Raw genomic sequence first — 21739 nt, forward strand, 5'->3', positions numbered from 1 at the left:
TTTTCCTGCCCTGTACTCAGAACACGCCTGATACTCCCTACTCTGGACTGAGTATTTTTTCCCCATTTAATTATATAGGTGATATTTGGGGGCACGGGAGTGTGTTTTATTATTGTTTGCATTGTGTTAGTGCCTAACAAACCCAGTCATGGACTGTGGTCCCATTTTGCTAGGCACAATGGCCCAGATCCTCAAAGGTATTTAGTCTCCTAATTCCCATTGATTCCAGTGTGAGGATCTGGGCCTATTTTCCTTACTTCTGTTTTCTAAAGGGATAAAAATATATCTGGCTAGGTTACCTATACACCAAGTGGGTTTCTTGTAAGACTGTGGAAATGGTTCTCATGTAGCAGCCAGCTGACTCTAAAGAACCCTGAAACATTTAGTTTTCAGTGGCCAGTTGCAAAAGTTTCAATATAAAAAGAAGGTAGTTTTGCTGTAGAGCTGTGTTTAATAGGGTTTATGTATAGAGATTGGAGGCAATGAGTATGATGAACGTGCGAGAGTTCTCACTATGCGATTCTTTGTCTGTTTTGTCTTCATCATCCAGAAAACATCAGGACTCCAAAAAAGAAGAAGAGAAAAAGAAGCCACACATAAAGAAACCTCTTAATGCGTTCATGTTGTATATGAAGGAAATGAGAGCAAAAGTGGTAGCAGAATGCACATTGAAAGAGAGTGCAGCCATCAATCAAATCCTTGGTCGAAGGGTAGGTAACTAATGTCACCAAAATGAGAGAGAGAAAACCATATGCTGAAAGTCTTCAGGAAAAAAAAATCTATTGCAAAGATAGAGAGAGTGTGTTGTCCTTATTCCGGGTATGTTTTGCTAGATTATTTTGATAAGTGTATAGGGTTGAAACGTCTATTTCAACGGAAATCAAAATAAACCAAAATATCTTCCTGCTTGTATTTGTGTTTTGTTTTCATGAGCATATTTTGCTATGTGGCGCCACTTGTGGGACTGAAATAATAATGAGATCTATTCTTTTTCTGCTCTTTCCATGGTCTACGGACTTGAAATCCCAGATTTCATGTTATTTTGGCCCTAGAAATGGCTCACTGTGGTTTTGGGGGAGTATGGGGGGGTGGCTGTGAAGAATGTGAATACAAGGACTAGCACCCTCACAGACTAGGGGAGAAAAAGGAATATGGGAATGAGTATGGGAATAATGAGGAGGGGATGCTTTTCCAAAACCAGAGGTGGTTCAGATCTTGGTCCCGTTAACAAATGATTGTGGTTTTGGCCCATCTTCAGAAAAACAAAAGGACTGAATGAATATAAATGATGAATTCAGTCTCAGCTGGGTAAACCAGAGTCGTAAATAAAATATTAACTGGCTGTGTGCCAGATTATCTATTTTTATCTGGTGTTTTTATGAAAATGGAATATATATATATATACACACACACAGAGTGTTATTGATGTACTGTATTTTAAAAAGTTGTGCCTTTGATTCTCTTTTCTCTTCCCCAACCTCAGTGGCACGCATTATCCAGAGAAGAACAAGCTAAATACTATGAGCTAGCGAGAAAGGAACGACAGCTCCATATGCAGCTTTACCCAGGCTGGTCCGCACGGGATAACTATGTAGGTGGCTATGTAGGTGGATATTTTTTTCAGTAGTAGAGTTTGTAGAAATGTATTGTTTTTCTTTAACCTGCTGAACTACGTCCACACACCCCGCACAAGCACTACTTTGAAAGGGCGTCTCAGGACCCCAATCCGGAAACAACAGCGGATGCTTCACCCGCATTGCCAAAACAATTGGGTACAATTGACAGCCCTCTGCTTGGAAGAGGCTCCCTCGCTGGGATAGCAAAGGATGTAAAAGGTTAGAATTGAGGCATGTGACTAGAGCTCTGTGAAGACATCTTGCAGGGTGTCTGCCTTCAGTATGCCAACCTCTGGAAGATGCTATTAGGCATGTGTTCATTTTAAAAAAAAAAAATTTCCCCACAATGCCTCCCCTTCGTCCCCACCAAAAATGAATCATTAGTGTCTTGTGCTTACCTGTGTGAGAGTATAGTGGAAAGTGGAAGAAAGACTTATCCTAGCTTCAGAGAAGGACTGGCAACGCGTGATGTGTTTGAAAGTCTTGCTCTCAAGTGGGGCTAACATAAATTATTCCACGCTCTACTGTTGTATATTTCACATATGTTATGCCTTACTGTGGCCATGTTTTAATATGCTTCTATTGTTTGGTCTTTTTACACAAATATCTTGAGACTGCAATTTGCAACCAACTGGTGGGATGTATTCAGGTTGATTTTTATTTATTTTCCCACTTGAGAAGTCTGTTCACAGCATATGCTACTGTTGTTAGCTGTCTGGTTCCCAACTTAGTCCCCAGTCCTGCAAACACTTGTACTATTGACTGTAGTGCTCTCCTCCATGAGAATTAAGCACTATGTCTGGTGTAAGTGTTTACAGAATTGAGTCCATAAATTCTTAACAGATTGGTAGCTGTTATAATCCTGGGGCTTGGTAGAAGCTTTAAAACCTCCGAACACAAGAATGTAGTAATGCCCCTTCTTCCTATATTTGGGAATTATTAACAGGTTTAGAAATCCTTGCATGTAAATATCAGAACCAAAACGATAATCATTACAGCAACAAGTTTTTGTTTAAAGAGATGTTACACAGGAATATGGTTACCAGATCTCTCTGTTTTAATACGGTTTTACCATGGTACAGAATGAGCATCATTACAACACCTATGATGTCGTTTCTAGTGATTTGATTAAATGGACTGAAATCTCTGATTACAAGATATTTAACAGACCAGGCATGTCGATCACATGTTAATAATAATAACATTTGACAGGTGTGCTGGTATTTTTGCAGGCGAATGTACTTTGTCTGAGTATCAGATAAATGGTAACCACATTTCTCTATCTAGTTTGATGGATACAGAAGTGGTCTGTAGCAGCCACGTCCCATATTTTTCTTTTGAACCATTCCTCCGCGGTTCGACTCTTTTTTTTCTTTTCCCAGTGAAAGGCTATCAGTAGCCTAGCATCTACGAGCAGATGAGAGATTAATTCCTCATTTTCTTTTGTGTGGCCATTTCCACTGGGAAGCCCCAGGAGGATTACCAAAGCTTCATTTGGTAATGCGCTTTGTGATAGTACAATCCCAGTTCTCCCTAATGATTGATATGTCCACCATATATGCATAAATCTCCTCTTTCAAACTGAAGGCCCAATCCTGCAAACACTTACTTACTATTGAGTGTCATGCTTTCCTCTACATCTGGTGGTAGTGTTTACAGGACTGAGCCCAAAAATTCTTGTATGTGTTAGTCCCAGGATATTAGAGACACAAAGCGGGGGAGGTAATATCTTTTATTGAACCAACTTCTGTTGGTGAGAGATACAAGCTTTCGAGACACACAGAGTTCTTCTTCAGATCTGTGTGTATAAAAGATATTCCCTCCTCCCAAAATTCTTAACAGATTTGTAGCTGTTGCAACCACGTGGCTCAGAAGAATCTTTAAAATCTCCTTACCCAATAATGTAGTTGTTATGATTTTTGAAAACATCCAAGGCCATGATCCCGGAATATGACTCTGGTGGAGTCACATTGCCTTCAGTGGGGTATTTCCTTGCAGAACTCATTGAAGATTTGGGGGCCAAGCCTGTAAAACTGATGTCAATTGCATTTAGTAAACTTTTGTTTGCTTGTTTTTACTGCTATCTCCTTTGTGTCTAATCGGTTCCTAGGATAGCCAGAAACATTGCTCTGCCACGAGTCATTTAAACTGCACACTTTGTGTATAGCTACGTATACCTGTATGCGCAGGTGCACTCAGGTGTGTACAGAACAGGATAGACAGTTCACAGTCTGCAACACAGTATAAGGTAGCAGTCATTGTTATCGAATGCCAAATATCTCTGTGCTGGAATAATGTTATATTACCATTTAAATAACTATATTTGCCATTTGTGGCATCAAAATCCTCTCATCTCCTCCCTCGCAATCGCCTTTATTCTCCAGCTCTTCCTCTCCTTTCTTCCTTATCTTTTTATGCTCCCTGGGCGGGAGGAGAGGAGAGGTGTTTTCTTAGGATCCAGAGGTAGTTCATTCCAGCTCCTCCACCAAAAACACATCCTCTTTGGTAAGGACTGGACTGAGACCATCAGACCATAGGGCTGAGTAGTTCTTGGTACTGTGCAGTCTGATTTCCTCTTGGGAGTTCAATAAGGAGTAGAGGTAGGACCTGCCGTATGCTTAAAAGAGGTTTCAAGGAACGTTCATTCTGCTTTAGTGACTGTCGCTGACAGATGGGCATGTACAGTGTCTTAAATGTTTAGGACCTTTACATTTGTCCTCAGCATGTGAGCACTGAGAAACCCTTTCTTCTCAAGCTAAAAAGGACAGGATGAGAAAGCTGATGCTTTCCCAGCGGCTTGATGCTGTGTCCCCCCCTGACCTTCAGGGGGAACCTTGCTTCAGTAGGAGAGCTCAATAGCCTTGCATCACACAGACACATCATCTACAGGGTTTGGGTTTTTTCTCTCTCTCTCGCTCTCTCTCTCTCCTTCGCTCCATTCAGAGTTCTTGGAGTTTTCCTCCCCCCTCAGGCTTTCTTTGGACAACAGGCCTTCCAGAGATCTAGAAGAGAGGCATGATGGGGGTGCCAAAGCTTGTTAAATTGTACCCCATCGTCAGCAATTTCACATCAAGCATTGAAGCTTAGATACACATAGCCTGTCTCTTCAGAGATGCAAGCAGCACATTCTAGCAACTGCAGATTTCAGCCTCCTCTTCAATTCAGGCGGATTTGGGGAATGCCTTGTCAGTGTCTCATCAGTGTCAGAAGGCACATTCAGTCTTCCACAAACAGATATGAGAAACCGTATCTCCCGTAGGCCTCAATAGAATCTATGGAGATACTTTACCTCAGGTACGTGGGATTCAGTGTTAGCAGGACTCCTTCGTTTCTTCGGCACCCGGAAAGGATGTGGGGGAAATTTCTGCAGATCCTTGTCGGACAAAGCCTGTTTGTAAGTGGATTTTGAACCATCAAAGCTAGGGGTGCTGATCTAGAGTAACTTGGTAAACGGGGGCTCTTATGGGTAAACTTCCAACAAAGGGGTGGGATTTATCACAAAACTCTTGTGGGAAGTGGTGTGAATTTATGCTACCTTTGAAAGCAAGTTCCTATGCTACTCCTTTGGATGCTGACTGGGTCCAGCAACATTACGTTTGCTATTAACAGGAGAATCAGTATAAGAAGGTCCATTAGGCAGGTGGACTTAGTTCTGGAGAGAGAAAGAGAACCTGCCAAAATAGACAGCAAGTGTTTTATATCCAACTCTAGATCTCTTGTAGCCAGAGCACTTGCGTAGTATAGGGATAGAAAAATCCTTGGACCTTGCCATCTCCATTTGAGTAGAGTAATGAGGCAAAGAAGAGAAATGAGGCACCTTAAGAGCTGCCATCTTTGTGATTTAAATGTATAATCAAATGTCTTCTCATTGTGCAGAAATCTGAAATTAAATGATTTTCCCTCTTCCTTTAAGAGACTGTGAAGGGACTCTGTTGGCATCTTTCTCCAGTGTTTATTAGGGTGGAACAGAGTTTCCCAAGCTCATGTTGATAAGGGACCAAAAATATCCTTGGCAAAAACATACTCATCAGCCATTTTTAATTATAGCTGTTTGATACCTGGCTTGAAGGCTTGGTACAGTTAGTATGAGGTCAGGTGGCTCAGAATTCACTCCCACTTTTTAGTGTGTTTACCAGCAAAGAAGGTGCTGGAGCAGACTCATGTCTGTGTCCCGGCTGGCCCTTGTCTGATAGTGCTCTGATTTCTCAAATTGGGAAAAAACCCTTGAATTCTCTCTGAAACATACTGCAAAAATTAAATAAATCTCCTCTGGGGGCCTTTTCAGTCTGTTAACCTATCCAAGTGCCTCTTGAGATAAGAATCACAGATGTACAGGCCTGGGTCAATAGTCTGATTTCAGTTACAATGTTGTAAATCTGGAGCTACTCCACTGAGTGAAGTTACTCTGAATTTACATCCGTGTAAATGAAAGTGGAGTTTGAGCCCTGTTTTTGCATGTGATGTATTGCCTCTAGACTGCTTAAAAAGGTGTCGCCTCTCTGTTCCCAAAGTCTTTAGGTGTAGTGACTGGAATGGCACCAGCAGTCCTCTGTTAAAGAGATGGCCCCTGCAGTTTTACCTAAACTATACCAAAGTATAGCCAACGATAGCAACCCCCCTCTGAAAATCACCTGAGATGTGACTGAGATAATTCCCCAATAGCAGTTACTTGGCCACAGAATTACAGGCATATCCATTAAAACTGTCTGCACACATAGCCTTCCTTCTATCAGCAAAAGGTTCTCCCGAACAAGACTGTACTTGTCACATCCAAGAGAGCAGGGTGGCAGTTTACTACCAGACCAGGCAAGGAAAGACAAGTTCGGAGGCCCTTTGCCAGGAGCCCTACAGGATTTTTAAACTCCAGCTTCAAAAGAACATTCACATTTTTGCTTCTTACAAGTAGAGCATAAACATCTTAGAGGAGATGCTGAGCTAAAGCCCAAAATTAACCACTTAGATGGGCGCCAGACCAAGTTACTGAAGAGAAGCCGTCCCATGTCTAGGAGAACTTTCTGTCCTCCCCTTAGATGTAGCCAGGCCTTCAGAAGCACTGCAAGGTTCCTACTTTGAGAACATAAAGCTTGTTTCCTCTTGGCCACAAGAGACTTCTGGCCTTAGTGATTCCCTTGTGCCTTTTCACCAACTCCTCTTACTCCCACTTCTTCCAAAGGCAGAGATCACTGTGCTGCTTCTAGACAACTTTGCTGACCTAGAAATCATTGCTTGGGTATCCAGAGACCCATGAAAATGAAAGAATACTATTCCCCTTGCTCCAGCCTTGAGAATCTTCAAAGTCTTTGTATTGCTCTTCAAGCTGTATCGCTCAATGCTGAGGGATACGTAGGGAAGGAAAGGTTACTTACTAGAGAAGAGATCCTTTTTTCTTCTTCTGGACCATAGTCAGCCTTTACAACTCTCCCCTTGTCAAAATAGTAATTAGGTTTCCACAAGAGTCACAGTAGCCTTGTGGTCCTGGCCTGTCCCATGCTGTTTGAGGTGAGTATAAGAAGAGCAAAAAAACCCACCCACCACCCACCTCATCCTCTTGGATTTTGACAGCACACGGCAAGTTACTTATTGGAAAGTACTGTTTGGGAAAGGACCTACGGTTAGTAAAACCCTACAGTTCCTTGGTTTTTCCATGGGGCAGAATCTGTAGCATGTCTTAGATAAAGCATATGTTTGATTTTATTTTCCCCTCGACTACAGTTGCTGGGGTTTTCTGTCAATTCCTAAACCGGCATTCCTGCATGTTAGCTTTTCCATGTCAGTAAGGATTCCTTGTCTATTTTAATAATCACTTTTTGCAATAGAGGAGCCCTCAGTGTCCAAGTCTGAGTGTTCTCTCTCTCTCTCTCCATTGTTCTCAACATGGACATGTGCCAGTGAGCATTATGCCACCTTGAGGATACCACTCTACAAGGTTTTGGCCCATTCCAGGCATCGGGGATGTCTGGCAGAGGGAAGTGAGGTGTCAGATTTATTAACTTGTGCTGACATAATAAGTTGCCCCTTCTAGCCCTCATTCCCTCGCTCGGCCACTTACAGCGCTTTGTGGATGCTGCCTTCACACTTCAGGCTCTGGTGAAGCTGCTTTACAACTAGAATAAAGGGCTAAGAACAAGGTAAGCAGGCAGACCTGGACACTTGGCTCTGTCACTTCCCTAGCTTCCCTGAGATGAGCAAGAGCCACAAGTGCGCTCCTTCGCTCAGTCTGCCGTGCAGTGATTCATAGCCCTGTTGGGTGAGCTTCCAGGACAGTCCTCCCTCGTGTCGCTCTGCCTTGTCTTACAAAAAGGGGTCTTACAAATCCTTTCTATTTGTATGTTGCATGCAGGGAAAGAAGAAGAAGAGGAAAAGGGATAAGCAGCCAGGAGAGACCAATGGTAAGTAAAATAAGTCAATATACCTTGCTTAGTGGAACAGTGGAGTATCCAACCTTCTGTTCCTAGGTTTTGGGGAGGAGGGGAGGAATGGGCTTCTCCTGGCCTCTTTGGCATCTGATCCCTATTGTAGTCAGCCTTTTATTTTTGTTTAATGCATTTTAATTAATTGCCTATTACTGCCCTTCTAAAACTAGTAACCAAATCACTGCATGTAAAGCATTTTGTGAAATTAGTTGACTTTGTTCTTAATAATTACAAAGCCATTAACTTCAGAAGCAGAGTTGTAATGCCTATGCCATTGTTATAAAGTTGTGCGCTTATTTTGTGCGTGTGTGTGTGTGTGCGCGTATGTGTTTGGTATTAATTTGGGCTGTACCTGTGTGTTCTGATGCATGCCTTACAGTGGTAAATCGCGCCCATTTTAAATTAAGGAGGTTTGCCATTCTCTGTAGGCAATTAGAAATACTGCATAGGCAATCTCATAGACAATTTTGCAGAAGCCCTGATTAAATTTTTTTGAAGCCTTTGTATAATTTGTTCTTTTTTTTCAGAACACAGCGAATGTTTCCTAAATCCTTGCCTTTCACTTCCTCCGATTACAGGTGCTAATGTCATTTTGAGTCATTTTGAATAGTTTATAAACTGCTTTTTAATTTTTTTCCTGCCATTATAGATTTTAACATTAAACACTTATGACATTAAATGGGGAAAAAAATCCACACGTTTTTACAGTATATATCTATATAATATGTTTGGTAGTATTTTTTTAATTTTGTTTTTGTTCTTTTTTTTTTTTTTGTTACATTGCTATTCAATAATAATACAGTAAAAAATAACTCAGAGTTGTACTAACTGTGCAAATTGAATATGCAGTATTTCTTTAAAGAGACTGATAAAGAATAGAAGGAAATCAGTAATGAACCTCCTTAATCTAATGGCATTTTTCACGGCTCCCACTAAGTCTTCTCACATCAGCATGCCTACGCAGTATGTTTTTTTTTATTTTTGTTTTTTTAATTTAGTTTGTTTTTGGTTTGTTTGGTTATTTATTTATTTTGCCTTTCTGTACAAGACTATCCATCACAATTCACTAGCTTGACTAACTCGGCGCATTTCCCCACGCTTTACATTTATTTTCTGGCTGATGCTAACATGCCCATTCTGCAGTCTGCTTCTTCTTATCCATTCTTTTTTTTTCTTTCTTTTCTTTTTTTTTTGGAAAAAATTATTAAAAAACTAAAATTAAAAAAATGAATGTTATTCTAAAAGCTGCATTATCCCAATAGATCCATTTTTTCCTTTTCTCTTTTTTTTTTTGTGTTTGTCTGAGTTGAAGAAAAAAGCATGTTCAAGAGCTAACCTCCATACTTAGCTTCTTTTTTCTTCCTTCCCCTGTCCCCCCCCAAAAAGAGAAGAAAATATGCCAAAAAACATCATTTTAAACAAACCGCAGTCACTTCCCTCCGTTGTTTAAATGAGAAGAGACAGTCCTTTACAAAGGGATACTGCAGCTTTAATTGCAACAGCTAATTTCAAGAGTTGAATAAGAATGTGATTATCACGATTTTTTTAACTTTTAAATCGAACGTCAATATTTTGCGATTAATAATGAGGTCATTGATTTTTATTCCCTTTTTTATTTTTATTTTTTTTTATTTTTCTCTTTCTCTTTTTTTTCCCCTTTTCTCTCTCTCTCCTTTTTCTGCTCGCTTCTTTCTTGAACTCATTCAGACCTGAGCGCTCCTAAGAAATGCCGAGCGCGCTTTGGCCTTGATCAACAGAATAACTGGTGCGGCCCCTGCAGGTGTGTATAGTTTTCCCAGACTCGCTATGGCTGGTTTGCAGCTGGTTTATTTGGTACTTTCCCCCTTTTTTCCTGCCTTGTTGCTTTGTAGCTCTGTGTTGTGATCTAGAAGACACAAGGGAGTGGGACGCTGCCGTGAATTATCGTCTCTCTGAAAGGGTTTTGCCTTTTTTTCCCCTCCCTCTTTCCTTGCTGCTGCTAACCAAAAACCCACTGTAAAACAGCATCAGCCTCAGCATATCTGATCCGTGACTGCAAACACAATCCCGCCCTCCAAACCTTCTCTCAAGGAATGTTGCATACTCTGAACATATCCAAGGCCCTTTGATAATGCAAACATTGAACGTGTTACAGACAGTGGGCGAAGTGAAGCAAATGCACAACAGTGTAACCATTTTAGGGTTGTTTTGTTTGTTTGCTTTGGCTCGTTGTGGAAGCCCTCTTTCTTTCATACCCTTGGTATGAGGGGAGATTACCAAATAAAACTGACATGATTAAAGAGAAACGTAGCTGTAGCTAAGATTTCACGTCCAAATGAGCTCTATCCACCATTGTGTTTGTATTTTTTGTGTTTACCTTATGCTAACAGATGCAAATACTCCAAAGAAGTGTCGGGCATTGTTCGGGCTTGACCGACAGAGTTTATGGTGCAAACCGTGCAGGTATACTACCCAATTAGGCCTTTGGGGAAATAAAAGCATTCTGTCCTCTCAGTGCATTTGTGTGATTTATTTTTTTTAACCTTTTTCCCCACCCCTCCCACCTTTTCTCTCCCACAGCATCAAATGCTAATAATCTTTGATTCTCAAAATTTAATTGCTAAATTCTCTTGCTAATTTAATACCATTTCTTCTCTTTCTTTACCAATAACCTTTCCCTGGTGGTAGAACTGGGAACAAGCAAACCCTGAGGTACATAAAACTGGCACTGTCCAGACGGTCAGCAAAATGAATGCTTAGGTGGACATTTACACTGCATTTGTATGTGTGTGTGTCCACTGTCTCCAAAGGGTTAAAAGATTCTGTGATCTGCAGCACTGATGTTTTCATCACAATTATATATAAATACAAGCCAGTGTTTACAGCTTATATTGTACTCCTGCTGTTAGCCTAGTTGCAAAATTTAAAAATGTATATATCGATCCTGAAAATATTTATGTAACATAGCTATATTTTCTAACACCATTTTCCTGAAATTCTTGAAAGTGTAACCCAGCAAAGTGAGCTGTAAACACATGAGCTCTAGAGAAAACTAATTGCAGCTTTGGTAGGACAGTTTTCAGGAAGTAAAAGGCACCTAGCAACCCAAATTTCGACAGTCCATGTTCTACTGCAGGGCTATACCAAATCTGTAGTTCCATGGATAACTCAGAAGGTACTTGTTTCTTGGTGGAGGGATACCAACTACTTCTATTTCTCATTCCCTTTCCGTAATGACCGCATTTGGTTAAATTTGTTGTTTCTTTGTTCTGATACAAGCAGTCTTTGAATATGGAATATTATGATGGTAGGTATTTCAACCAAAACCCACACTCTGTATGTAGTGCTACCTCTCTCACCTTTCCCGCTTATTCATGCCCTTGCCATGTGCTTCATCTCATTTAGAAGATAGACTAGATGTTCATATATTATGTGCATGCACACACTCCTTTTGTTTTCCTCGATGCCAAGCACAAACATGGATTGACAATGTACTGTGTGTCTAACCATTAAGCTAAGCGAAGGCTCATAAAATGTCTTTAAAAGATTACATTCTTCCCCATTTGGTGAATTATAAGTTCCATTAGAAGCATGCTCAGTACTGTGAGTTGTGTGTGAAGTGCAAAGACAATCATGTTAAATGTCAATGTCAATACATACGTTCAATACCTTTTGAAAATAGCAATTTAAAATGCTTTAAAAAGGGGGAGGGAATCCAATCTAGAGGCACTTGATAACCACTTACACTGTGAAGAAGTAGAAGACTTGAATCTTATGTAGCTAAAGACACTTATAATGTGTTTAATTAAACTTATACCGTGATTAATTTAGTATACAGTGTCAATAGATACTTATGTAGTCTATAGATAATGTATTTGATATGTGTCAAACTTTGTATGCTGAGTGATTATAAGAACTAGCTCTACATCATGTTTGTGTCATTTATCATTCTCTGTCCACTTATGTCAACATCATACTATTAAAGCTACATTTTATCATTAAAGGGGCTTTTCATTTGAGCTATAGGATTGTTAGTTTGGCAGTGCATTAGTTGTGTATGATGAGAAATAAGCCCTTTCTTGTCTTAGTTTTTTGCCTTAGATTATTTCAGTTTTATTCAAAAATATTTGCTGCAGGTCAACCTTTAATTATAAGCATTGACTGGGACAACATCTTTTAATGACATAGCTCATAGCTTTATGTTTATTGACTCTCTTTTATTTTGCATGTATTGTGGCATTTTCTCATTAGGCAGAATATAGGTCACTGCATTTCTTGTTCTGGTGCTAACCATTGTAGCTTCTTGTTTATAGAGTGTTAGTTTTCTGTAGTGGATCTTTGAGCGAGAGGCTATAAGATATGCAGTTTGATAATGGGGCAGAAACTGAGATATCTTTAGTCATATTAGGTGGAACCCAGCAAACCCTTGTCATTATCCATGGCAATCCATCCTTTCATTTCTGGTAACAGCAATGTTATTAGTTTTCAAGATGCTGTTTTAGGGCCAATTTCACTTCAGGTATAAAAGAGCATGCTATGTTGACTCCCAATAACAATATTTATATAGCTCTTAACATTTTCAAAACATTGCATGTACTCTATTCCTCACAATATACTCGTGAGATGGTAAATAGTGGTATTATCCCCAATTTATAGACAGGGAAACAAAGGAAACACCACGAGTTTGCATCAGAGAAGGGATTAGAACTCAAGACCAAGCTCCGTGTTCTTTCCCTCAAGCCACAATTACTCCCTTGAGTAAAGTTGTGCCCATTTACACCTGTGGTGAATTTGGCACTTTTATCTTTTGTTTGTAATTAGTTATTGGGTGTTATGTGCTGCACAAATATACACAAAAAATACAAGGTTGTGGCCCAAAGAGCCAGTTCAACATGGAAAAACTAATTGAAGCCACACATCATATACCAGGGGAAGCTGACGTTAGAGCAAGGTCTCCCTTTAAACAGGAAGAGTTTTGTAAATGGGTTTGTAGACTAGCAGCTTTCATTTTAATAGTAAGAATCGAACATTTAATAGAAGTAGGGAGAAACATAATGCTTAAAATAATGAAAATGAAAGGCATTTGGTTTAATTATTCTGGGGCAGAATTTGACTTTAGAAAGGGTATTAACATCTAAGCCAAGAAGACCTTTCACATCTGTTCACATCTGTGGTGCCCTGACCACATTCTGCTTTGCCATGAGATGCCCTGGCTCTTACTCTCAACCATAGGCCAAAAAGTCAAGCTAGTATTAAAAAAAAGCCCAGAGTTGATCAGACAGAATATGAGAGTATTGAACCCAAGTCAGCAATGGTTTGATAATAAGCAATGCCAGCACCTCATAAGAGCTGATATGCGTAAGGCGAGCAGAATTTGAATCCTCCAAAATGTGGCATCATGCCCAATGTCCAGCTGCGGTACAAAAAAGCCTGGGTTTGAATTGTGGATACGATAGCATTGTACAATTTCAATTTAGAAACCGAGTAATGTGGAACTAGGTGGGGTATTTTGCGGGGGGGGAGGGGAGAGGGAAATGTCAGAACTAATCCATACCAGTTAATGCAGTTACTCTTAACACCACAGGTTTCCAATGTTATTTGATAGAGGAATTTAGCATGGTTCTGTTTTGAGCCCACCAAATTGCTTTTTCCATCTTTTAACTTTGCCCTAATAAAGCATGGTTTGCTGCCTGACATCTTCACTTTTTCTTTCTTCTCTTGTTCTTTTTCTCTCTCTCTTCCCGCCTCTCCCCCCCCCCTTTTTATGTATGTGGGTGTGTGTCTTTCTTTTACATTTTTAAGTGCATGAATGTCTTTTTTAGCATGTATTGATCTGCAGGCTAACGTGGTTAAAACTCTCATAGCCCTAACCATTTACCTTTCTGTGTGGAACTTTGAGCAGAACCTCAGTTTGTTGTCTGTCTGACTCTGGGAAGGGAGTGTTATGACATAGAAATCTGCCAATCCCCTCTTTGAAGCAGATGTGAGGTGGGGTACAGTACCAGACACTATCTTTTTCCATGACCCAGAAGATCAGATCCAGCTCTTAGTAAAAAAAAAAAAAAAGATTAGCACCAAAGAGAAATCAGGGGGGAGAGCTTATTTTTCCCACCTGGATTGACACAACAAAATACCCATTGGGCCAGATCCACTGTTGATACAAGAGAGCGCAAATCCATTTACTTGAATGGACTTGCTTAGATCTGGGGGAGAATTCACCCACTGACATTGAGATTCCATGCATGATAAGTTGGGAAACAAACCCTTAGTTCTGTTCACCTCCTTTTGTCATTCATTGCCGAGTCGCTTAACTGTTCTGGCGTATCCAGTGGAATTAGTTTGAAATGCATTCTTTCATTTCTTTTCTTTTTTGTAAAGCTCAGCTGACTTTATCTGAGAGTTTGATGAACTTTGTCAAATGAATCACATGGTGTGATACCGGTTTTAACACTTTCCGTGGAAAAACTCTGTTTGTGTGGCTTGACTTTCAGAGTCACTTTGGCCACTAAATTTCAGTCTGTGAGATGCTTTAGTGGTGTGCCTAATTCTTTTTTGTCCTGCGTATATCTGGCAAGAGAAGCATTCTGAAACTGTTCTCTTTTGTTTGTGGCTCCAAAATGGGTGGTGGGTGGTGAGGGGAGTGGGGGAGAGAAAAGGAGAAATTATTTTTGTTGGCTTGGTGGTTTTTTTCGGTCAGCATTTCTTGTGAGACTCCCATAATTCCTGGTGTGAACTGAGTTCTATGTTGCTCCTCATCTTTTTACCTGTTGTTGTGCTGTTCACTTACTGAGATTGAATCCTGCTTTGAATTTACATGAATGGCCTCTCAAAGGAATATTCCCCAAAATACATAAAAACAACCCAAAATACCTACTCCTTCCCGGCAAAACAAACAAAACAAAAAAATAATTTTAAGCCACAACCTGCAGGCCATACAACCAGTTATTCTTGTTATTTTGAATCATTTTCTGTTTATCTTGTTCTTCTTCTGTTGTTTTTTTTTTTTATTGTTTTGTTTTTATTTCCCTTCCTTTTGTTCTTCCTATTACATTTCCTTTCTGTCTGACTCTGGATTTGGTGTGGTTTTTAACAGAAACAAACGCATGAGCGGTAGTCCGCAGCTACTGCTGCCTCGGAAAGGTGGTGTATCTCAAAGCCTTTAAATCAGTCACTTAAAAGCAGCCTTCGGGTGCATGGCGCTACATACAGTCAGTTTTTAAAAATTTGATACAGGCCAACGTGGATAAATTATTAGCTCTCTAAAGTTTTTAGTTGATCAGGATTAAATTTTTGTAGGGAGAATTGACCTTTTTAGGAAAACAAGTTTATAGAGTAGTATATTGGGCTAGAAGAACTTGAATCTGAACCTTGTTAATAAATAGCCTGAACAGGAGAATAGAGAGAGAATCTGTATCGTCTCCAAGTCTGGTAGCAGGAAGTCCAATTCCTTAGAGGATATCGTGGCTTATACACACCCAGCAACACTTTAAGCATCGTGCAGGCTCTGGGTGAAACCTGTTCAGAGCTCAGGGTAGTTTATTGATGGCTCATTGCTTTAGATACCTTTCTCCATTAGCGTCTTTGCCCTTTATTCACAGATAACTCTCTCCCTGTTTCTAGGAGAAAAAAAAAGTGCGTTCGCTACATACAAGGTGAAGGCAGCTGCATCAGCCCACCCTCTTCAGATGGAAGCTTACTAGACTCTCCTCCTTCTTCTCCCAACATGCTCGCCTCCCCCACAAGAGACTCCAAACCACAGACTGAACAAACACAACCTCTCTCGCTCACATTGAAACCCGACCCGCTGGCACACCTCTCCAGGATGCCGCCACCGTCCTCCTTAGTCCTGACCGAAAGCTCTGCTAGCAAGCCCAGCGCCCTGTCTGCTACTAATGGTCAGAATGGGCCATTGGATCATCCGCCTGCCACTTTACAGCCGTCAGCAGCACCATCCTCATCGTTAGCACAACCTTCGACATCCTCCTTGCATTCCCGTAATTCTTTGGCTGGGACGCAGCCCCAGCCGCTGTCACTTGTAACCAAGTCTTTAGAATAGCTTTAGCCTCTTTAGCCCTTGCTTTTTTAAAAATTGTGTTGGGTTTTTTTTGTTTTTGTTTTGTTTTTTATTTTTTAATTTGTGCCATATGGCTACATTAGTTGATGTTTATCGAGTTCATTGGTCAATATTTGACCCATCGTTATTTCAATTTCTCCTTTTAAATATGTAGATGAGAAAAAGCCTCATGATTCTGCCAAAATTTTTATCAACAGCTGTTTAAAGTCTTTGTAGCGTTTAAAAAAATATATATATATACATAACTGTTATGTAGTTCCGATAGCTTAGTTTTAAAGACTGATTTTAAAAATTAAAAAAAGAAAAAAAGAAGCAATTTTGAAACAGCCCTTGCAGAAGGTGTTGGTTCTTTATTATTTGTATTAAATACGAGCTTGCGAACCAATCATTTTACATCTGGTTTTTAAACCTTTAAGGGCACAACGAATGCAGTGCCGCTACTTTTTTTTTTTTCTTCCTCGTGTGAAACAACTTTTATTGTGATGTTACTTGTTATTGTTTAAATGTACAGAAACAAAAGGGTTAAAATGTGTTAAAAAACCTTGTTCCATGGTGTTGTTCTTTTTGGGGGAGGGAATGCTACTCAACAATTAAAAGTATCACAACGCTATTGGACCAGTAGTATTTATTGCTTTAGAGATTGCTTGTTGTATCTGTATGTTGTCCATTTTTAAATATGTTTTTTCCCTTTTTTTTTTTTTTGAAACATTGTATAAAGTTTTTTTCCTTAGTGTAAGCATCTTATATATAACAACTCATTTGTACAAGGTTTTTAAGTTTATATATAAATGTGTATATATATATTTTTTCGGAGGTGGGGGGTTTTGTTTTGATTTTTTTTCCTGTATGACACACAGTTGCCACCAAATGGACATTTGCAGATGCATTTTAAAGGATCAATAGTGTAAAAATAAATAAATGAAAAACAAAAATTGCTTTAAAAGCCATTACACATACAAAAAGACTTGAAAAATTAGCAAGGGACTTTTTAGCAACGCTGTTTGAAAAATAGCAACGTCCAAGTGTCTCTCATTCAGAACTGCAATTGAATTCCCTGCGACATTAGAACTGTAGACCGTGTGCAAAATTTTTATGTGCCAAAATTCTCAGTGACTTAACTTTCTCCCAACGACTTTATTTTTTTTAAATGCTGTAATTTTTTTGTTCATCATGTTTTGCTGTGATGTTACATAGGTAGATATGTATGTAGTTTTAATGTCACCTATAACAGACGTGTTTGGTAGCAGATTGTCCGGAAAGCATTTAAAACGAAGAGGTATAAACCCTTAAGGGCCAAATTCTGTATATTAGATTACTCATAAAAGGAAAATCAGACTGCCACTTTTATGTACACTTACTACATACAGGTAGGTAGCAAACTTAAAACAAACAAAAAAAACCTAGGCATGTTGATGTTGCAAAAAAAAAAAAAAAAAAACGCTGTATAAAGCTGAAAAATTGTTCATCTGTTCATTCAGTGCCATTGTAGTTGACATGAAGCGATTGTAAAACTGTCTCAGATTTTTCTCTGGTTTATTAAGATGCTAACTATAACATTTTTTGTGAATACTTTGAATGTTTCCTAACAGTTGTGATGTTACTGTTCCGTTTTATGCTCTTATTCCGATTTTCATTTTTAATGGTTTGGAAGCCATTTTTGTAATGAATAAATGTTCATGCTGTACAGTATCTGTAGCATGCAGTTCTGGATTAATAAAAGCAACTTAGTATGTGCACAGAACGACTTGTCAACTCATTTATGTGTTGATTGCATTTTATTGTGGTCAAGCAGGTTTAAAATGTGGAGTCACTTTGCATGCGTCTGATAAGAAGAGCTGGATGAAATGATTTCAAAATTTCAACAAATAAACGACAAAAAAATTCTGGTGTTCATGAACTTTTTGCCGATTTTCGGCCTACTCCACTCATGGGAAATATTTTCGATTTGTATAATGCCATTGTAGCTGAGTTCCTGTAATTGTTCATTTCAGTGGAGAAAGCCTTTCCCTTGCTCAGCAAACTGGTGTGTGTGGAGGGGTGTGTGTTTGTGTGAAACAGCAGTGAAATCACTTTTATGTTAAGCAATTAGCTCATTGCTGGCATTATACAATGAATAAATAATAACATGAACTGAAAATAATGTTATTCTCCCATTTGATTCTGACAGTTGAAGGGAAAGATAGGTCTGATTGGTTATACTTTAAAAGCAAACTCCATATGCTCAGCCCAGCAATCTAGTGATTCATCAGGTCAGTTTCACATCCTAGGGGATGAAATTCCCCTAATTGAGACTGACATGGTACACATGCATAAGACCATGTTCTGCCCCTTTGCACAATGCTGACATGAACTGACACGTGATGTGTGTTTGAAAGAAAAAAGGTTTTGGTTACAATGGACATTTTGAGCACTTTGGCTGATTACTGCAATTTGGAGGGAGTAACTCCCAGGTTCTACTGTTGCTTAAAAAAAAAAGTAGTTTCCAGCTTGCCCCGGCATTCGTTTCTGTCAATCAAAAACCAAAAAGGACCAAAGAATATTTTCAAGAGTGCTCAATACCCCCCAGAGAATAGCAAAGCTGGGTCCTGAGTGCTTTTGAAAATCTCACCCCTAATTCTTAAACACTGGCAATTTTCTATGATAGTCCAGTGCTAAAGCAAGATTTTTTTGGGTGGTGGGGGGAGAGGGAGGAGAGGAATTTTGGTGCTCTTGTTTTAGAGTCTCTTGTGAGAATTTGATCCCCAAATATTCCCACTGCTGATAGTGCCAGCACTGGCACGAGCTATGAATCCTGGCATTTTTACCACCATTAGTTTATCCAGAGTGAAATTACTGCCAATGCACCACTTAAGTCTCTCAAAATGGGGCTCAAGTAGAACTTAGATGGTCACATAGCCATTTTGCTGGCCCCCTGCCTAAGGGAGAATTGCGGCCTGTGAGAAATGGTTCTAAACTTTCTTTGTTGGGCTGAGTAATTCAGGCACAGAGCGTGGGCCCATTTCTACCAGCCTTTATTCCCAGAAGGAGTTCTTAGACAAGTACACCCTCACTGCTATCAATGCAGCTATCCATATAAGCAAGACTTTGCAGTATATTGCCCTTGCTCATTCAGCTGTTCTGTAGATAGGAGAATAAATGTATATGCATGTGTGTGGCTGAATGTGTATTTAAATATGGCTGTTGAGGGTTTCAAAGCCGACCAGCGGATTATATTCCCCATTAAAATGTCAGTGAGAACGGTGTGGCTAAATCCCCTACTCATCTGAAATCGCCGCCATTATCCTGGCTAGAATATTATCCTGAAGAGAATTGTGAAGGTGAGACTCTTATAACATACCATTCAGTGCAATTGCATATTACTTAGCTCTTCTACAGTGCTTTTCCTCCATTGACCTCCAGGCACTGTACAAAGGAAGGGGAAGTATTCTTTTATAGGTGGGGGAAACTGAGGTGCACAGCGGTGAAGTAGCCTGTCCAAGGTCACCCACAGAGCCAGGACTAGAACTTAGTGTGCTGACCCCTGCCCTAGACCTACTAGACCATGCTGCATCCATTTGCGGGTAATTTATCTGCTGACCCTGTGTGACCCAGCCTGAAGTGTGTTGGGGTGTTATCAAGAGCAAAACCAAAATCCATTAAGGCAACAGTTTAATCTGTCTCTGATTGCCTAATTGCTTTCTATGATACTTGTTCGCTAAGGAAAATATCTGTGCCCTCTTCAAAAGAAAGGAAGAGCGACTTTTCTGAAGAATGCTGACCCACACCCCCAGTAAAGCCTAAATTGGAGACAAACTCGATCTGCTGGCTAGAGAATGAGGTTGCCCTGCTTGAACAGGGCGGTGCTGGTACGAGTCTCTCCAGAGATTTAAACTGAGTATTTAGAGCTTCTAATTCCTTTTGTTGTCGCTGTTGGAAAAGGGGTTAATCCCATAAAGCCGTGCAGCAGCCAGCATTGTTTCTGAAGCTGACGTTGCTAATAATAGATCATAAAAAGTGTGTGTTGAATTTTGGCATGTTTCCTTCTAAAGGGATTAATGCAAAGCAGCAAACCAGCAAACCCCCTTTGGTAGTTATGTACATTTAATGAGTTCCCTTTTTCCTGTAGGTCCAGGGCCTGATCCTGCTCCCACTGAGGTCCATAGAAAAACTCCCATTGACTTCCTGGGAGCAGGATCAGACTCTACTCTTTCCCTTCCTTCCCCTCCCAGACTTGTATATAAAGCTGAAGGTGTTTTCTCCTGTGCAATCTGCCTCCGGCCTGGTTCAGTCGTTGAGGCTGCATTCCAGTGTTGGTGAAACCATATTTATTTCCATGTTTGTGAAAGAGACGTCACCACCCATGACTGCAAGAATCTGATGCATCTGAAACACATAAAATGCCAAACCTCACTACAGTTGGTAGCCAGGAAATTGAACATGATGCTGGAATTACTGTCCAGCTACACAAGGGTTTTGGGGAGGTTTTTTATGTTTCAAACTCTTCCTGGAACACAACCATCCATCAGCCAAACACATGTGCTGTATCAGTGCTGAGGATGGCTGCTCTCTTCCAGTATGAAATACGGCACTCTAGGGAGGTCTTTGAGAACCATGGTTCAAAGGAGACGCCATCAAGGTATGATTCATGTATTCAGCAAAATGGGGGTTTTTTGCTTGCTGTTTTATTAGCAAATTTTGAAAAGCTAAGCCCAGAATCTGATTCTGGACACAATGGTTTTCCTCACGTGCACACTATGAGAGAGGCACCATGCACAACAGTGTTGCAGAGGTCTTGTGTGTGGTGGGCTAACTGGTGTTGAGGTATATTTCTGACATGTTGAGGGAAACTATCATATAGATTTTGGAAACAAATAACATAGGTCATAATTGAGTATCATCCTCCAGACCCTGAGAGAGAGCTCTTCAAACAATTCAGGCAGACACTGTTGATATTTCTCTCGGTCGTTTTACATCTAAGGGCATGATCGATCCAGCGGGGGTCGATTTATCGCATCTAGTGAAGATGCGATAAATCGACCGCCAAGTGCTCTCCCATCGACTCCAGTACTCCACCAGAGCGAGAAGCGTAGGCAGAGTCGATGGGGGAGCATCAGCGGTCGACCTACCTCAGTGAAGACACCGCGGTGAGTAGCTCTAAGTACGTCGACTTCAGCTACGTTATTCACGTAGCTGAAGTTGCGTAACTTAGATCAATCCCCCCTCCCCCTCCAGTGTAGACCAGGCCATAGAGTTGGCTTCATATGCCGTCTGGGTAAAATTCACCTCTATGATGAAAGCCTGCTCAAGGGCTTGATGATGACGATTTGTATAATCGCAGCATCCAGGAGCCACAGTCATGGAGCAGGGCCCCATTGTACTAAGTGCTGTACGAACCCAGCACAAAAAGTCCCTGCCCCAAAGAGCTTCCAATCTAATTATAAACCAAGATGGATCTGAGAACATGACTGATCTGGGGACTGAGCTACTGATCACTGCACGCCCTCTGCACAGGGGTGAATTTCAAACGTATGTTACACCAAAGACTTTACCAAAGGGATGGTCTGATTAAGGGGCCTTATACGGCCAGGGAAGTTAATAGTGTGGGGGGCTTCCACGTGACAGCATGGAGTCCTACATACAGCTAGCAATTCACCATAGCTATTCCTTCCATCTGTTTT

General features: G+C 40.3%; 1 protein-coding gene across 18 annotated transcripts in view; it reads left to right on the forward strand.

Annotated features, from left to right (window-relative positions):
* Positions 1-17812, forward strand: part of TCF7L2 (transcription factor 7 like 2) — a 202342-nt gene extending 184530 nt beyond the window's left edge. For 3 of the 18 annotated variants that reach the window (XM_065407909.1, XM_065407912.1, XM_065407911.1), the window contains exons 9-14: positions 551-710; positions 1484-1603; positions 7957-8005; positions 8557-8607; positions 9737-9809; positions 15629-17812. In XM_065407909.1, coding sequence (XP_065263981.1) covers positions 551-710; positions 1484-1603; positions 7957-8005; positions 8557-8607; positions 9737-9809; positions 15629-16064 — 889 coding nt within the window. In that variant the 3' untranslated portion in view covers positions 16065-17812. Of the gene's footprint in view, positions 1-550; positions 711-1483; positions 1604-7956; positions 8006-8556; positions 8608-9736; positions 9810-10398; positions 10473-15628 lie in introns of those variants that run through there. The other 15 variants (XM_065407910.1, XM_065407913.1, XM_065407914.1 and 12 more) reach the window with 8 other exon arrangements.
* The last annotated feature ends 3927 nt before the right edge of the window (positions 17813-21739 follow it).

Source organism: Emys orbicularis, chromosome 7 (genome assembly GCF_028017835.1).
Source record: "Emys orbicularis isolate rEmyOrb1 chromosome 7, rEmyOrb1.hap1, whole genome shotgun sequence".
In the NCBI taxonomy this organism is placed as follows: domain Eukaryota; kingdom Metazoa; phylum Chordata; order Testudines; family Emydidae; genus Emys; species Emys orbicularis.